We start from the raw sequence: 18,597 nt of genomic DNA on the forward strand, positions 1-18,597 counted from the left end.
TAACAGAACTTCTCTTTGGGAGCAGATTTGTTTAACTGGACATAGGATAAAGTTCCCCTTCACCCATTGTTATCAAAAGATAATTCAGTATAATCTAGTCCATTTCCATTAGCTTGAAACAACAGAATGAATTCAAATACAAAACTCAGCTTGATAAAACAGACTAAGAGTATCACGAACTGCATGGACAAAACAAATCACAGAAGCAAGCAGGCAGTGCAGATGCTCCTCTGATCCGTGATGTATTAGAGCTTAAAAGCCATCTTCCATCCGGATATTACCACATAAGCTTCTTTCAGATACATCAAAGAACCACACCCATCGATTCAAAACCCACAAACATGATGCTGTTCACTTGGAATAAGTAGGTACTCTCGCAAAGAATATAGTTCTTATAAATCACGTATATAAAGGGAATTGTTTACTGCGTATTCGTTTCTTTGGTAAGTTCACACATCTGTCTTGCAGTTAAAGCTAGTGTGCAAAAGGCAGAGGTCACATCATCAGTCAACTCTTACAGGATTTATCCTAGATGAAATAAAAAAAACCTCCAACAAATAAACACAACAACCCTTCCTCCAATCCCAGTTAATGACAGCTATCTTACTGAAGGAAAAAGAATTCAAAACAAAACAATTTAGCCATCAAGCAAGAGCACAAAGAATAGAGTCCATAGCTCTCTCAAGCAGACTTAGTCTATGAATATTCACAAAACAAGAATTTTGTCCAGTCAACTACCATCTCCTTCAATTGGATAAAGCTCTTCTAATTAAAAGCAATCATGATCTTCCATTACATATGATGGTTTTCTTCATGAATTTTCCTGTTTGAGGATAACATACAAAATTCTTTTTTTTTTTTTCTCTCCTTTTTTTCCCTTGGTTTTTGGCCTCAGAAGACCCACAAATATACCAATGCCATCTGGAGTATAACGCAAATCAGACACAAAAATAGGCTACACCACGTGCTTATATGAAATATACAGGATTTCAAAGCATTGGGAATGTTATTAAGGGGTGACTGCCAAATATAAAGGGGAGAGTAGTACACACAAATTTCAAATTATAAGTAATATGCAGACAGCAAAACAGAGGCAAACTACTTCAGTGAGTCCTTCACATTGTAAGCTTTAACTCTATACTCTTACAAACAACCTGGTTATCTTCCCACCGGTCACAACAGACAAGTTCCACTGAGTCTATAGGAATAGGTTTTGACTTTTTATGTCTGCATGCAGACAGACATCCATGATATATCTGTGAGCACTTGAATCATTCTTCTCAAATTGAAAAGATTTGAACAGGAGTAGTACTTATCTGTGTTACTAATCACATCTTGTACAGCTCAAACTGAAAGCACGTCCTACTTATATTTTACCATATAAGGCACACTATTTCCCTTTCTTTCTGTATTTCCTCTTGACTAGTATTATAATCTTGTTATTACCCAATTTTAAACCTATCATTAGTGTACTTCATACTTAGTACAGCAAATGTTTGGGTGTAGAATCCATTTACCTTGAAAGCCTGGAACGTCTCTAAAGGAAAACAAGACTAAAGTAATAAATAGCAAGAGCCAAGCTGTTTAGTTTACATGACCTATTATTTTGGTTTTAACAATTTGACAGTATTCTTTTAACTCCTCAGCTTCCTGGCATAGACAGATTTTTATCAATTTTCTTTCTTTTTGGTCAGTGCACTGCTTATCTGTTGCATACATCAATTTTTGAAAACATAAATTAAATGACAAATCTAAAATAAACCTGCTTCACAAGTTTAAAAAAAACAACACATATAAATTTCAGCAGCAGTAGGATGATGGCATATTGTGCTGAGAAGCACTCTTCAACATCACAGCCAGCCACACAAAGATGTTGGTATTACTCTCCTGTGCAGATGTTTCTGCTTTCCAAAGGAATATTTTTTTAGTATTTTGTTGTACAACCCAATTACCCAAGACAGCTTCTGGTTTTCAGTGACATTACAGTTTGCTACCATCTATAATATCTATTTCTTGGCCAAGTTTTTTTATATCAGATGTAAAATTAGATTACAGAAAATTGTTCTCTGTAGACTAATTCTTTTTCAGTTATCAAGAAAAATACCTTTTAAGTAGTCTACTTCAGATGAGCATCTGAGTGGTAGTCTGGAGTCCAATTAGGCAGATGAAGATGGTGTCATCAATAAAACAGCACTGTTTCCTACCCTGTGAAGGACATGGTCCTTGGCCTCCTGGTCTGAGGTAGACCAAAAACTCCTAAAACCTGTGTTAGCAGTAGGTACCTGAGATGTCTGCAGTCTGCTCTGAAGTATTTAATCCAAACTAATCAACATACATTCTGTTATAAAGAGCCCTAGAATGACTTTTCATAACCTATTTTGCCTTCAATGAATCCAAGCTAGTTACAAGTGAAGTTTTTCATACTTTTTACAGAAGCATAACCTTGAAGGATATCACTCCATGACCCTCCCTGAACTTGTCATAAAAATAGATTTATATACTTATGGAAGTACTGCTATAGTTAAATGACAACTTGTTTTCAAAGTCCATCCAAATGTGAAGCTATTAAACTTAAATATTCAGGAGAAGAAAGTAAGACTTGTCCGCAGCTAAACTCCATTTTACCTTTGGCTATGCAGGGCCTAGGTACTTGCTTATATCATCTTGAAGGAGAGCAAAGGAAGATTAGATCCTGCCTTGGAAAACCAATGTATTGAGTAGAAGCGAGTATCAAATTATTGTCCTTTAAAACACAGGTTAGACATGGGTGACTGATTTGCTGTGCTTTTGTAGGTTACTATTTGCTTACAGTTGTGTTCAAAAGCACAATCTGTAAAAAACCACAAAACACAAGGAAACCTGCCCAAGAGAAACCTCCTATAGAAAAAAATAATTGTGTTATATCCTGTGACGATTCTCTCCTTGAAAATTCATTTTTAATTTAATTTACAATAACTGAACACATGAATTTTCCACATGCTACCTTTCCTCTCTTTTAAATTGCTACTTTTGAAATGACAGTGTAAAAGTCATTGCTGTACACAAAATGGCCTATAAAATTTTCATTACTGCTATTTCAAAAATGGTAAAAGTATTGTTCATAGAAAAAGAAAACAACCTGCTATGTCTGAATATAAAAACTATACAGGTTGGACAACAACTACGTTTTAGTACAGCTTTGTAGCAATATCTGTGGATTATGACAAAACCAGAATAATGCTCATTCTGCCAAGAATTTACCACTCATTAATCTTACTAAATTATTTAGAAGGTAAATTTACAATCCAATCTTGAGTTCCTGAGGAAATGCGTGTAGTTGCATAATTTATTTTTTTATCTCCCAGCCTCAAAGTCTTAAGATATTAAACCATTTTCAAAAAGCTTGGTATTAGCAAAAACAAAACCAGTTATTCGATATGTAAACATTAACTTTCCGGCTTTAGACCACTTCAGGCAATGACTATGTCATATTCCATAAACCAAGCACAGATATAGCCAGTAGTGAACGAAGAGCAGATCTTAACATAAAACCAGAGACTACTAAGTTGTAAACATCATATATTACAACAGAAGTATTACCCCACCAAAGCAATGTTGGTGCCATTTTTAACAAAAGGCTGAAACCATTCATATTTACCTAATGGGTAAAAAAGAGTTAAGAAGGCAAAGATTTATTCAGCTCTCATTTTTCTATTTTTTTTTTTTATATTTTATTTGTGTAATCCTTTCCAGGTACTGAGAGTCCATTCAAAATAGATGGAAAATATGCCTTTTTTAATTCTTTGATTTGGGGAAAAAAATAATAATTGTACACTTTACTGATGATATTACTAAAATGAAAATGACCTTTGGAATAAGAGGTTACACTGCAGCAAGCTAACCTTGCCACGAGGTGGCACAGAAGGTTGGAAATTTGGGGGTTGCCTTCTAAAGTGACCATTACAACCCAATATAAAGAAGCTTCCCTTCCTGAAAAATGACAAGTTAGCATCTTATATAATTTTCCCTGGCATTCATCAGGAACAAATTGCACTAAAATCAGGAATATGCTATTCTGAGATGCTATAACCATGGGGCAGAACAAATGATAAGAACAAAGGCAAAGGAAGGGCAAAGGCCAGATCTAAAGCCTGACTCATGCTGCAGGACGTTGATTTAAAAAACGACTTGCAATTCTGCCTGTCTTTGCTCCCGTGAGTCACAAGGCACAGGCCATAACTGCAGAAGAAACAATGAGCACACTACGAAATAAGGCTTGAAAAGGAGTCATATATTTCAGTTCTAATCAATTGGTATGATATAATGCATCCTATTCAGTGAGCCTCTTCAGCCTTCAACTTGCACAAAGAAAATAGTTAAAGAATGGGTATGAGCAGATACATACAGATAAATTAATTATGAGAAACTAGTTATGAAAATGATACACCACAAAATTCTGTATGTGATTATGATCCAGGTGCAAAAAACATTAATTCCATTTTCCGACCCAATGGATGACAAATATTCAAAAAATATTTGTGCTTGTGCTGGTGAAGCAATAACCTTTTACTCAGTGACTCCTTGCACATTGTGTAAATTTATGTTATACCAACGATAAACAGAGTATTTCAGACCAGCTGTCAGATTAAGAATTTAGTCATAAAATTTCACAGAAATCAAAGATTATGGTGTTTTAACTGCTTTTTGGAAACACAGCTGTTGTATAGATCCATACACCATGTATCAGCATACCTTATTTCACCCCAGTGCAGCACTAAAAAATAGTCTTCACTTCCTCAGTAGTGCATCATGTTTAAATACGAGGTCTGAGAATTGCAAGTGCCAGTTCATCACTAAGGCCGAGTCAAGAATAAAGCCAGTAAAGGAAGTAGCATTTAAAATTCCTCTCTTCAAATTCATGTCAGAAATTCTGTGATCTGCCTACTGAGTAGAAAATTCTCACATTTTCAGGTGCACACAAATGCTTTCCTTCATAGGCTGATGTTACCCAAACAATAAGAGAAGATAGGGAAATTTCTATGCGCTATCAGAGTAGATCAGAGCCAGTGCCTAGTAAAATAGGTGTCTGAAATTTTCCTAGGAGATGCTGTTCCTCAAATCTATGTATCACTTGCTATTTTCCACTGAATGCAACATATTTCTTACAGGATCTGCCTCGCATGCAATGATATATAATTTTCTCTAGATTAATTTCCCAGGTAAGAGCGAACATGAAAGAATTCAGATGATACTTCCAGATGTCTCTGCTTTTACAGTGCTGTATCTACACTTTGCTCACAACACAAAGTGAAACAACACAGAAAAATCCAAATGTGGAATTTAATAGGTAATAAAAGCCCAAATCATACCATTTTCTTTACAAAGTATCCCATCTGATTTGAATTTGTATTCATAATATTTTACGTGTAGGATGTTCACTGACTGCCACACTATCATGATACATATTGCCTGCACACTAACCACTATGAAAATAACTTTTTCTAAAGAGCTAGCATTGTCCCAACCACATATTAACCATTAATATACACTTCATTTACTATGCTTTAATAAGTGTCTAAATTTCAGATAATGAAATTGCAGAAAAATAGATATATATTATACATCTACAATACAAATTTTAATATTTACTAATAAAATTATCAGAATTTATTTAATTACATAATTAACTAACCACTTATGCTCATAATTAAAAACTGAACTTCTATACCTATTATCTACAACAGCCTTAATGTACATTAGTAAGAACCCCTCCAGGACTTTAGAGTTTTGGTATCAGGGAAGATGAATGTTGACTAGGAAAGATTTGCAAAGGTTGCATTTTGAAAAAAAAAAAAAGAATAAATATGAAGGTTGTGGAAGGTATTCAAACCATATTAGGATTTTATATTTATCCTGATGTGACTTTTTCTTTTGCTGTCACAACACTGCAGTCATTACATGCTTGAACTTCACTGGCTCCCTTGACTAACTTCAGAGAAAAGCATCCCAGATCAGAATCATGTAAAATTGAGAGAAGTGATAGAATGTGAACATAATCCTCACTTTGCTATCAGCACACAGTGTCAGTGCTCTATTTGGCTACTAATAATCCAGCTAGCTTTCAGCAAGAAAAGGCCTTCTGCTAGGCTCTGCAGGTATGATCCACACCCCCAAGTCTAGTGTCAACTGAAATTATTCTGCATCTTCAAGCAAATGACACTTTGAACGGCCAAGGGGCTGCAGTGTGGATGAATGAGACTGGCATTTACTGCTGGGTGCACAGTGCTTGGAAAGGAACCACTGTAGCTCTGTAGAGCAGCATGAGCTCACTCATACACAAAAATTCCTTCTGTTTTGTACAAAAATGTTCCACACAGTAAGGGGTTGATCAAAGAAAAACATAATCAGCAATTAGGAAGACAATGAAGCTGATAGGTAATTTATACTGAGAAGCAGAGTAACTAGGTGATAATGGAGAACTAACGACTAGAGAGCTTTTGAGTACCTCAGAAATCTCAAAAAGCATTTTGCTTTCAGTCATCTGTGCTTGTAAGGGACCACAACAATTTCCTTTTGATGATTAAGATTATGGTCACTAGATATCCTGACTTTCATGCAAAACCTCTTCAAATTGAACTTCACACTTAAGATAATGCACAGCTGATTCTTCTCAGCTAAACATCCACAGTGATGTTACAATATTACTGTTTGAATAAAACTAGCACTCCTTGCAGGATAATGATTAACGAAATGCTGCGTACTAAACCTGTCCATGTAGCAGAGTTCCATCTGCCTTACTTTATAAAAGGTGATTTAAAAAGAAGGCAAAATAATTTCCCTGTATAAATCACCTATAACTGCAACAAGAAAATGGCTTCAGAAAGAAAGTTTTATACCAGTTTTACTTACGTAGAAGCCCTCATTTTTTAAGTTTTAAAGCTATATTTAAATTAAAAGATACATTATTCTGGTGTTTTTTTTTTTTAAATCTGCCATCTGTTATATATTTACTAGCAACAAACAAAAGTAATTATAAAGTTAAATAGGCTGCTTTTCCAATATTCAGCTTTTGAATCAAAGTCGCATCTGGGGAGATATCATAGGAAAACCTACTTCTGGTAAATGCCTGTTTAATTCTGAAGGAAAGTTAAGCTTAGATAGAAGATAAACCTTAGATAAAAACCTAGAAAAGGTAATTTTTTTCACTTCATAACCCTTTATACATATCAAAGCAGAGAAAATCACTAGATATAGAGAAAAATCTTTAATAACTATATGCAATTTATAAACACAATGTACCAACTTTTCCAAAAACAATTAAAAACTAAATGCCTGGATGGAACAAAAATGCACTTCTAAGTTTAGTAGCAGCTTCTTTAACACTGTTTCCATATTAGAAAGTTCCCTGAACAGAAGAAACTGAGAAAAGCAACAAAAAGTTTCCAAAGCATGCAGATACAAAGAACATGTAAATCCTGGCATCATTAGCTTTATTGGCAAACTTTCTGGCAATCCTTTAGGTGAACCACTGCAGTGCAACTAGCTATGGAGGAGTCACTAACTTCAGAGATATTTTTGTGGTGCAGAAGTATGTTCTTCCATTTATGGATTGCATTTTCTCTGCTGCGTTTCTATTTTCATTTAGAATTTAAGATAGTATGATACTAAACACTGCTGAAGGTGACAACAAGGTTAATGAACACTAAATGTCTGGGGGTCAGCAGTGAATCAAGTATAAGCCTGGTATAATGTAAGAATATAAATACAGATGTACTAGAGAATGTTAAGTATTCAAAAAATTGATGTGAAATAAGTGGCAAAATGTGACATACCATGAAAGATACTGTTCTCTTGACTTAAATCAATATTGTGTGAAACTGTGCCAGATTGTATAAATATCCTGCAGTTCAAAACCTCAGAAGAAGCGTTAAATATGTTAGCTGTAAGAACACTTCCCAAATTTTCTTTCTCTATATGCTGTGTGACTTTGCATAGCAAAGTACTGCAATTGTAAAGACAGAATAATAGAAAAAGGAACAGATTTTTAGCCATCCAACCATTATTCTGAAATGTCACACGAGCAGGAAGGTCAAAACTTAACAGATTCACAGAATATTCTAAGATTGATGGGACCCACAAGGATCATCAAGTGCAACGCTCAAGTGAAAGGCCCATACAGGGACTGAACCCACAACCTTGGTGTTACCAGCACCAGGCTCTGACCAACTGCTTTTCTCATATTGATACCTGGAGCACTAAAGCACAAGTCATCTGACCTAATCCCAGGGGGTTGGACCTCTCAGGTGATGGTCAAGCAGTGCATCTAAATAACCATAATAACAAAGTTTCCCCTTTTGAGTGTGGAATTACAGTAAGAGTGAAAAATCTTAATCAAATTATCTCTTGACTTTTCTTAGTTTCATATATATAAAGTGGAGTGAAAGAATTGCCAAAAGATTACTGGAAGGATATGAATGATCCGGTTTAAATAAACCTTCAGTCTCAGCTGACTACCTAAGTTCCATCAGAGCCCTTTGATATTTGGAAAAACAGCCACTAAAAGAACTTTCTCAAGTCTTGTATGGAATTCTTAACTTCTAATCTTTCTAGTGAAAACCCAACCATCTTTGCATCAGCTTATATCAATTCCCATCTCAACAGGATTTGCTTTTGATTACTTCAGTCTTGAAAAAAAGTCAGGAGGAACGTGGATATGCAGTTTGGGGTTTTTAATTACTTAAACTGAATAATGCGTCTTTTCTTAATTCCACACAAACCAAGACTCACGCACCACAGAGCACACTAGACAACTGGTGCTGAATTAATGAGACCTACATGGACATTGCAGTACATTTAGTCCAGGGCTTGGAAGATAAAATAGTTCCTTGGAGCAGTGTTACAGAAATTAGAAATACAAAGTGAGCTGAAGATCAAAAACAGTAACCAGAAATCATTGAACTCATGTTAAAAGTACCAAAGTATAAACTGTCATGTTCTAAAGACTTCTAGTTTTGGATTTATGCAGACACCAATTATATTACTTATAAAGTTGCTTGTAAACAACAAGCATTCAAAGTTCAAAGTTTAGAAGATCCTACTCAGCAACAATCTTACTCAGATTCAAAATATTTTAAAACACAGTCAAAAAATCAATGAAAGAAGCTATCTGGGGAATAATTACTGGATAATGTATAAAGAATAGATTGAATGCCTACAAGGAACTATACATGTTAACATACCACCTGGGAGCCAAGAAATGAAATGTTATTTTCAACTGGTCTTTCAGCTGACTTAAGATAATAAACAGTTAAATTAAAAAACAAAGAAACAAACAAAAATCTAATCTGTTATATTACCATTAAGGAAACTGTGCAAGTTAGGTACATGCTGTAGACAGCTCAAGAAAACTTGGAAATCATCTGACTGATGATAATGTGACACTAAAAGAACCATTTTTAACTGCCCCTCCTTCAAATAAACAGAAGACTGCATAAATAATTATGGGTTCCCTCAGCAGTTTGAAGGAATGGGTTTTCTCCTTTTAAAATACTGTTTCACATTCTATCAAAGACAAAACTCAACAGTCTGGGTAGCCTTCATTTAAGCAGAAGAACTTAATTACAGAGTCTGAAAGACCACTGATACCATTAGAGAATCCAAGGGCAGTTGTAAAGTAATTAAATTGATAACAAAAAGCAGATAAAAGGAAAACACACTGTTTTACACACATAATATCCAGTTATTGAGAACATAATTTAACTGGACAGAACAGGATATGGAGAGAAGAAAATTATGCAGTATCTTAAAAAAAAATGCAAAATGTTTGGCTATTAAAGGAAATTGCAGTGATTTATTTTTCAGCATAAATCCTTTATACTTGCTGTTACTATCCTATTATTACCCTAGAGGGGAGTATGACTGAATTAAATATGAGCAAAGACAGTTATAATCAGTTATTATAAATTACACAGAATTTAGCAGTCAATCTATATCAAAACAACATTCTGTGTTTCTGAATCATTACATTTGGCAGACTATGATCTTGAACATTCATGGATTGATGTTCAGAAAAAACATGACATAGAACACCAACCAATGATGACAACACACAATTTGGCTACATCAGCTAATGTAAAGTCTAGCTGCCTATGTTCCTTTGTATGAAACATACATAAAAACAGTTTTGCTTACAGCATAGAAATGGCTACCTGAAATTCATATGCTAAAGAACATTAGTATACCTTTAGAAGTTCGAAATATTATAACCATGAAAGAATACTAAGAGTGTATCATGAAGGGAGGGTTGGTTATATGACAAGGGAATCTTAATAGGCATTCAAATTTAGATCACTTAAAAGAAAACACTAATTACATTTACTATTCATGAAAAAAAAAAAAAAAACCAAAAAACAACACAGTCCAAAATAATAATATATATTTTCTGTTTCAAAACATCAGAATTCAAAAAGAATAAAATGTTTATGAAATATGTTTACCAGTGACAGACTGCATTGCAAGACATTTTAATTGCAGTATTGCATGACTAGAAACATGGTGGGCATTTCAGTAATGATGGACAAAACACAGAAGTGTCCCATAGATATTTTATTTTATAACTTAGAAAAAGCCAATCATGCAATGACTGCATACTTGCCTTCCTGATGTGACTAAGGACAATGCGAATAAACATATCTGTTAAGCAAGACATTTCTAAGTCATCATGTATGGGTAACTTGCATCTAATAGTTTTTAAAACTCACTCTGTGTGCTAATTAGTGTTGGTTTTTGGCAAGTCTGGCACATATCACTTATACAAGTTCCATGAAAGTTAATGTTATTTCCATAAGCTTGAAAGAAATAACCATGAGCCTATTAATTAATCTCAGACAAAACAATTCTACTACAAAGTAATTAAGTGGTTAAGATAAGTAATTATATTTATGCATATATTTAGAAAGGCATCATATGCCATTTGCTTTTGCATTAAATGACATGTTTGAGTGATAGAGCTATAAATACTGGTGTAATTTACTCAGTATTGCCATGGCACTCATTAAATGGACCAAACCCCAGGGAGTCTTAAAACGTATCTGGCATTTCTTCCCGGGGATTCTTGTCAGGAATGTGTTCTTGACCTGAAGTTATTTAATATTTCTATTAATATTCTGCCTAATAATGTTAAGCAGTGATACCAGAGGATGTAATGCTTGATAACGAAGAGAGCAAGTTAGTGACAAGCAGGGCTTGGAACAGTGTAAAGCAGGATGGCAACAAACTATATGCATTTGTTTACGGGTAACATTTGTTGGCAGGTAACTATAAACATAAGACTGGATTACTTATTTTCTTCCACTAAAAATACATTCTTGCTCAGTCAGGGTATAGATGAAAGAGGTCAAATCAGTCCATTCAGCCTGGCAAATACGCAAGAAAGCACTTTTTAAAGCTACATAACTAGTATCAGCTATGGTATTAACTTGCAACAGCTTCTCAAAATTCAGAAACCAGGATTACTTTTGGGCTAAGCCTGCCACCCATTCACACATGAAAAAAATCAAGATACCCCCCTGCCTATCGTCCCTCTCCATCAGAGCAGAATAGAAACGAGAATGGTTTTAGGGTCATTTCCCTGTGCAATATTAAATACCAGTCACGGACAGACTGGGATAGACTGGGAACAGTTGATTTAAATTATCCAGTTTGCTTTGAGCTCACAGAGGTAGGGAAGCAAGAACACAGCTTTTATGAATATCAGATGACAGACACTAATGACACTTGAAACTAGTGCTGTCCCTCGTGTTTCTCCTCTGCTCCAGTGTTTTTTGGCCAGCTTACTTGACTTCTCATCAGTTGAGGAGAGAGGAGAAGAATATCATCACAAATGAATGCAACAAAATCCATAAAAATCTGTCATGGATTCTGGCAAATATATATTTTTCACAAGGTTACCTTCTGGTATTAATATTGTAGCAACTCAAATGCCTGTTTGGAAGCAAGTATTGCTTTAACTGGGACCCTGTCAAAATGTGTTACATGCTCTGTGAAACCTGAACTGATTAAGGTGCCTAGAAAAAAGCAAAAATGTTGTCTTCAATACAATGCAAATGTGATACAGTCCATTCAGTGACAGATTATTGACAAATCACCAAGCACATTCAGCACTGAAAACTCTTTCCGTTCAATTCATTGATACCATGTGAAGGCATTTGAATTGTAGAAAGAAATGCTACCACACATAAAAACAGTACACATGCACATATACATAAAAATTTTTTTTTCTGGGAAATTTTAGAGAATTTAGCTTCCATTATATATAAAATAGTGCATAATGTAAATAAAATGACCAAAAAAACCCACATCAGAGCTGTATAAAAGACTAGTTTTGTAAGAAATATTGCAGAACTTGGGTGTGCATTCAAAGATTCCACCAATAGGTGGCAGAAATGCACAACACTTATCAATAAATTCATTGCAAATCACTGCAAATTTAAGGTGCAAAGCAAGGGAGAGCTTTGAGACCTGTGGATGCATCAAAATCCAGTAAATTATTGTAAAGGCAAAGTGGTATCCCTACAGCCAAGTTATCAGAGGACTTCTTTGCATCAGTGTGACTAAATTCCATTAAACTATCTAACTTTTCCAAAAGTAATAAAGTGTTCTACAGATTCGAATACAGTTACAGGCTGAGCTGTTCTGTAGAGATTATGGTAAGAATGTCTACAAAGCATTAAAACAAATGTTATTTTCATGTACAGATTTTTAACTAAAGCTTCATCTTGATGAACATTTGCTGGATGGGCAGGAGGCTTCACACCAGCCCTTAACTATCTTAGTAAGACACATCCACTTTTTCTCCAAAGTCATCTATCTCTCTCCATGGTGCAAAACCAATTTCGTTCTCTGATTCACCAAAATAGCTGAATTTCCAACAGAGTTGTTGCAAACACTCTTCTCAGACCAGGAATTGATTCTGAAATCACAGGTTTCATCCAAAATTAATTGGCATGTCTGTAACAGGACCTGGACAGAATTTGAGCAAGCACTGGAAAAAAGGATCCCCTTCCCTAACTACGCTAATCACCACCTGAAGAGATTTGTTCTCTACGCTTTGCACGTGCCTATATTTGCATCTGTTGGCTGCCTTCTTTCCCCCACTTTAGATCGCAAATTATTTTCTGAAAAAAAACCAGTACAGCATCAGCAGCAACCTAGACTGAAAGGGATGTCAGGGAATAAGGATGAAGGAAAAAATCTTCCTGATAATAGAATTTACTAGGAATCAGTTTCTATCACTTGATATTCTGTACAGTAGAATAGATGAAACATGTGGTCAGGAAAAGGAAATAGATTGCTTAAAAGTTCTTTTTTATCTTTAATTTCTGTCATTCAATAATATGAGACACTAGAAAATTCATATATTAGGTTGTATTAATATCACTCTATTAATATCACAATCTAAGGTTGACTGTTCCTCATGCACATATTCTTGCAAATGTGAAGCCAAGATCATGTTTTAATGTTAAATACCCCTCTAACAAAACAATTCTGTCACGGCAATTTAGTCCAATACAGTCAGCTCAGAAAATCAATATTTTCATTTTCATAAGCATACAAATACATGATAAAAGTAATTTCAGTATTTGAACTGGATTTGCTATCACAGAAGATAGAATAACAGTTTTAAGTGGTGTGTGAAGTGTTTTTAAATCTTTACTAAATAAAACTGGAAGACATTCACTTGTTGCAGGACTCCCCAATTTGACAGACTGCAAGCTATCCAAAGGAAAGAAGACCTGAATCTGAAATTTAGTTACGATACTCAGATTACAACAACTTTGTAGTAAAAAGAAACAAAAAATATTTACCATGGCATTATTTTTCCCATTGCAAATTCTTTTCTGTCCAACAACTCTTTTAGCCTACCTTCACTTAGGACTATAATCAAAATATACAAACTCAGCACTGAAATAATTTGGTTGAAATTCACTGTCAAAATTACCTGTAAATCATTCTTCCCTTGGGAAGATTCTCTCCACTCTGCAGAATCCTGCACTTGGAGAACTGTCCTACCACTATCAGAAAGTTTCTTGTATAGACTTGTGCAAGCAATACATATGGTTTTATATAGCAGAGCTTTAGTTTATGAGCAAGTTATCTACACAAATGTTACTGTTTGTAAAACAGTGTTGGAAAAATGTCATGGGGATCTAGATGAAAATCAATGTCCAAAGACACACTGACATTCATATCTGTGCAGTTTTCAAGTCAAAGCATAAGAAATTTTTATACAGCATGATAAAGCACTGTATATCACTGAATAACAGATTTATTTAAAGTTTCTTTCCTATCTGTACTTCCCCCAATCTTTCAATAATATGTAGATCTTTCCATAAGCCAAATGTATTCTTTTCATGGGCTTCCTTTTCCTATGTTATCCTGTGCAAGCAAAAATGATAGCATAGAAATCCTTTCTGAAGGATTTACAAAATCTAAAAATTTGATATTTTGCAGGTTTGAAGTGTTGTTTTGCCTTCAGCTTAACTTTAGAGATTAATCATAATGACATTCCTAGAAACTTTTTGATGGAAAAGCATAATCTGATCTGTCTTTCAATGCCAAATGTTGTCTGCAAACTGGAATCTAGGTGGAAGACTAGATTTGAAACAACATCCTTTATGAATACTAATTGAAAATTTAATTCATATACAGCATTTCAAGATACAAAAATATGTTACAAACAGCTGAATACAAAAGAGTAGCAGGGAAAGGAGAAGGCTTCACATACTAAGAGCTATGAAATAGGTGAATGATGGTATTTCTGAACTAGCATAAGAACAGAAAAAACCCACTGGCTTTCCACTACATGAACAGATGATACATTCAGAACACATCCTCTGCTATGCTTCACATCTTTCTGTAAGCACTTTCTGCTCCAAAGGCAAAGTTTACTTTTTATTTGGGATAGTTTGGTTTCTTTAAAATACTGCTTAAACTGTGTGTCTATAAAACTTACACTGATACTAGTCAGTCAACTAAACCAGGACAGCTCTTATGGAACTGGGCATTCAGAGAGCCACGCTGGGGACTTCAATCCTGCCAACTACTTCAATGAACTCATTACAGCTGATTGACATGAATCAATAATGAAATATGCTGGAAAAGACCCTGATGCACAATACATTCCAGATGGTGCATTAGATTCCAGCTCCTAAATGATCTTGAAATCTAAAGCATACAAAGGAAACCGCTAAATCATTCAGAAATTCTTAAAGTGTGCCAATGTTGAATGATTTTCACATTGCCTAACCTAAAGCACTCCCTATTTACTTGCCTCACTAAAAGGAAAATCTCCCTGCTAATCCTACATACACATAGGGACAACTGGTGCAAAACCCACAACTCACATGTTCTGAATCCCCCTCAGCAGAGGGATATCTCTCCCAATTACAAAATTTATATGAAAGAAAAAGGCAAAGTAGGCACCTAACCTGGAACTGTAAATAATATGATCTAAACACTCTCTCTTCCCCCTACTCACACACTCAGTCCTACCACTGTATTACCTACAAGTATGTCCAAAGTATTTGAGCTCCACAGACAGTAAATTTGGCCATCTCTTTCAAAGGTGTAAAGGAATACACACTCTTCATTAATACACTTCGATATATTTACTTAAAATTCTTTCATTGCAGCTTCTCAAAATACCTTGCTTATCTAAATTAGAGCTATGTTAGGAATCCAAAAAATTCACATTTTTGAATAAGTGAATGATTTCACTAAGGATGATTTATCTAAAATGAAAACCCCTTTAGAAACAGGTGCAAAGCAAAAGCATTGTAAATGTGTTACTCCTAAGATGACTACATTAAAAAAAACCTCAGTTTTTTGCCTCAGCAGGGGATAAATGTCTCAGGAGGATTCCATGAGGAAACGGGCAAAGTGGGGCTATAAACAAGAAATCAAGATAAAGTGATGTTGGTGGAATTAAGAGATAGGGAAATCCTTTCAACCCTATGAGTGCTTAACTCTTCCTGCAAACTGACACAAAACTTATAAAATCTATGCAGCAGAAAGTCCTAAATGTGCAAACTCTCTCATTATCCCTGTCAGTACTGTTACTTGGATTGCTGTGTCACCATGAGTCAGTCAATTATGCAGTCACTTTCATGAAGGGTATTCATTCCAAATAATTATCTCTGCCTCATTTCCCAGAATTTGTGGTCTTGCAACTTTCTCATCTCGTATTCCTTTTCAATGGATCCTGTGATTCTATTTATTCTCTCAGATAACCTTCGTCTCCAAGGATTTCAAACTCAAAGTTTTGGGAAACTCTGATACATCACATACAAGTTGAAAATGCATCTCTTTAATTCATATAATGCAAGATTAATGAGATTAACTTACAGCTAGTGAAATCAGCAATTTTCTTTCAAGGATAAGCACATTTTTTACTTACATACCTTCTTTTTAAATTTTATTTCCTGTCATAATATAGAACTGTATGACATTTTCTCTTTCAAAAAGCCTTACTTAGTTTTCCATATATGACAGAAGTGATATGTGATGAAGAGAGTAATCATATGAGGATGTGCAGTGATCTTTTCTGGCTGTTTTACTGCTTTCTTCTCTGGCATACTAAAAACCACTGATATAGTTATGTGACCTTTACTGTATTTATAAATTTATTGATCTCTTTCCATAAAACAGAAATTCATCAATAATTTTTGTATCTTTGCACTTCTGTATTAAGATGAAAATATTGTAAGACTATTAAAGACCCTCTGGTTTATTTTCTTTTCCATATGAAACATTTAAGATAACCACTCTCTTCAGTTTTCAGGGACAACGAGTGCCTGTATTTCTGGAGGAATGAATTGCCAAACCGAGTTTTCATATGTTGTCTAAAGACATGCCATCCACAAAGTATGCCATTTTTAGGAAGTTTTCTCTGAATAAAAAATCACAACATTCACCCTTCATTTTTCCTAATGAGAGAGCATATAACAAGCATATAACATCTTGTACAAGAAACTTCATTTGCCATGTTATGGATGTACTTCAATTAAGGATCCTCTGTTTCATTTTGTATTCCCTCTTACATGTGCCATACCTTTTCTAATGCATTCCTAGCAGTCCAACAAAAATATTGAGTGTCTAAATGTATCTCCCAAATCAGTCACTTCATTGTATTTAAAATTTAGCCACATTGGCTCAAAAAATGCAATGAAAATGTACTCATTTCATTGCTGACAATGACTCATGGCAATCCAGTTCAGTGAAGGAATGGTCTGGATCACCTGTTCAGGTTGCAAGCTGAGACAACAAATCAAATTCACTGTTTGATAAAAGCAGCCTCATGTTACACAGTGCTTCCAAAATGGAGTTCTCCACCACTTAGAGTAGAAGATTATATTAATGAATTGAAAACAAAAGAGATCTAGTAAGTGCTTTTTCTGAAAAAACCCACATTTCTGCTTAAAATTAACTTCAAAACCAACTTTGGTAACATTCTTCTATTTACACAATGACACAAGATGAAAAAATTCTCCACCAAAATGTGCAAAGTTGAAGTAGTTTTATAACAAGCTTTTTAAAGGTACAACTATTGTACTTACCAAGCCAACTTCTGTTTAAATATACTGACACAAACACTGGAGGGACCGTGAAGAAATCTACCACTGAGTTAACTTCTAGCCAAAACCATAGCTTGTCATTGGCTGCTATAAACTGGAAAGAAAAAAATAAAAGAGGGGAAAAGATGAAAGGAATCAGATTATTCTCATACTGATTGCAGGTATCAGTTCTAAAATATTAAACTCAAAAGTTAGTGTAGTAACTGATGTTTTAGGTCAGTCCAGACAAAACAACATGTCTCACTGGAAAGAAGTCTGTATTGTGCATTGCTTGATAATCACACTGAAATTAAAATGAAAGGTCAAACTGAAGAGAGAGATCATCTATGTGATCAGTTGTAATATCTGCTGAAAATATTTTTCCACATTAATTGACAATGTATCAGTAATATTAGAAAAGTGTCGGCAAGTATGAAGTATTTCAAAGTATATCATCTTTGTTCTAGCACACCAAATATGCTGGTAGTAGTTTATCATGTGTTTTCTGCTCAAAGATTTCTAAATACAGGACAATTTACAAAGTCCCATTATTATCTGTCCAGAGGAGATCAGCAGGATGACTCCTACAAGGCATAGTTGAGGACTGTAGCAGCATTTCAATCTTTTGAATTGTGCCATGGATGTGGTCATTTCTCTCTCCTGACTACAGAAATCAGTCCAGGGAAACTGGCAAACTTAGATGCCAAGGACATCATAGTTAGAACTTTGCCTGTGTGCTTAAATAAGGTCAAATGCTTAAATAAGACCAAATTACTATTCACATTTGAGTAACTATTAAAAATTAATTAAAATATTTGCTTTATATAAATACGAAATGTAAATACACAAATAAAGGAAAAAACCTGTATCATGAAGATATTTAACAGAGCAGTTTTACTTATCTAAGTCTTAAAACTCTGACTCACACATTTCAAAACAGTGTTCATATTTTTTGAGTTAAAGATGATGATTTCTTTCAAAGAAAATACAACCTCTATTTCAATCA

The 18,597-nt window shown here is 34.6% G+C and overlaps 1 protein-coding gene across 50 annotated transcripts in view; it reads right to left on the minus strand.

The window, feature by feature from the left end:
- KCNMA1 (potassium calcium-activated channel subfamily M alpha 1) overlaps positions 1-18,597 on the minus strand; it is a 439,613-nt gene that overhangs the window by 164,668 nt on the left and 256,348 nt on the right. For all 50 annotated transcript variants that reach the window (XM_048311474.1, XM_048311473.1, XM_048311468.1 and 47 more), the window contains one exon: positions 17,595-17,706. In XM_048311474.1, the coding sequence (XP_048167431.1) occupies positions 17,595-17,706 (112 nt within the window). The remainder of the gene's footprint in view (positions 1-17,594; positions 17,707-18,597) is intronic.

The sequence above is a fragment of the Corvus hawaiiensis genome, chromosome 8 (genome assembly GCF_020740725.1).
Source record: "Corvus hawaiiensis isolate bCorHaw1 chromosome 8, bCorHaw1.pri.cur, whole genome shotgun sequence".
In the NCBI taxonomy this organism is placed as follows: Eukaryota; Metazoa; Chordata; class Aves; order Passeriformes; family Corvidae; genus Corvus; species Corvus hawaiiensis.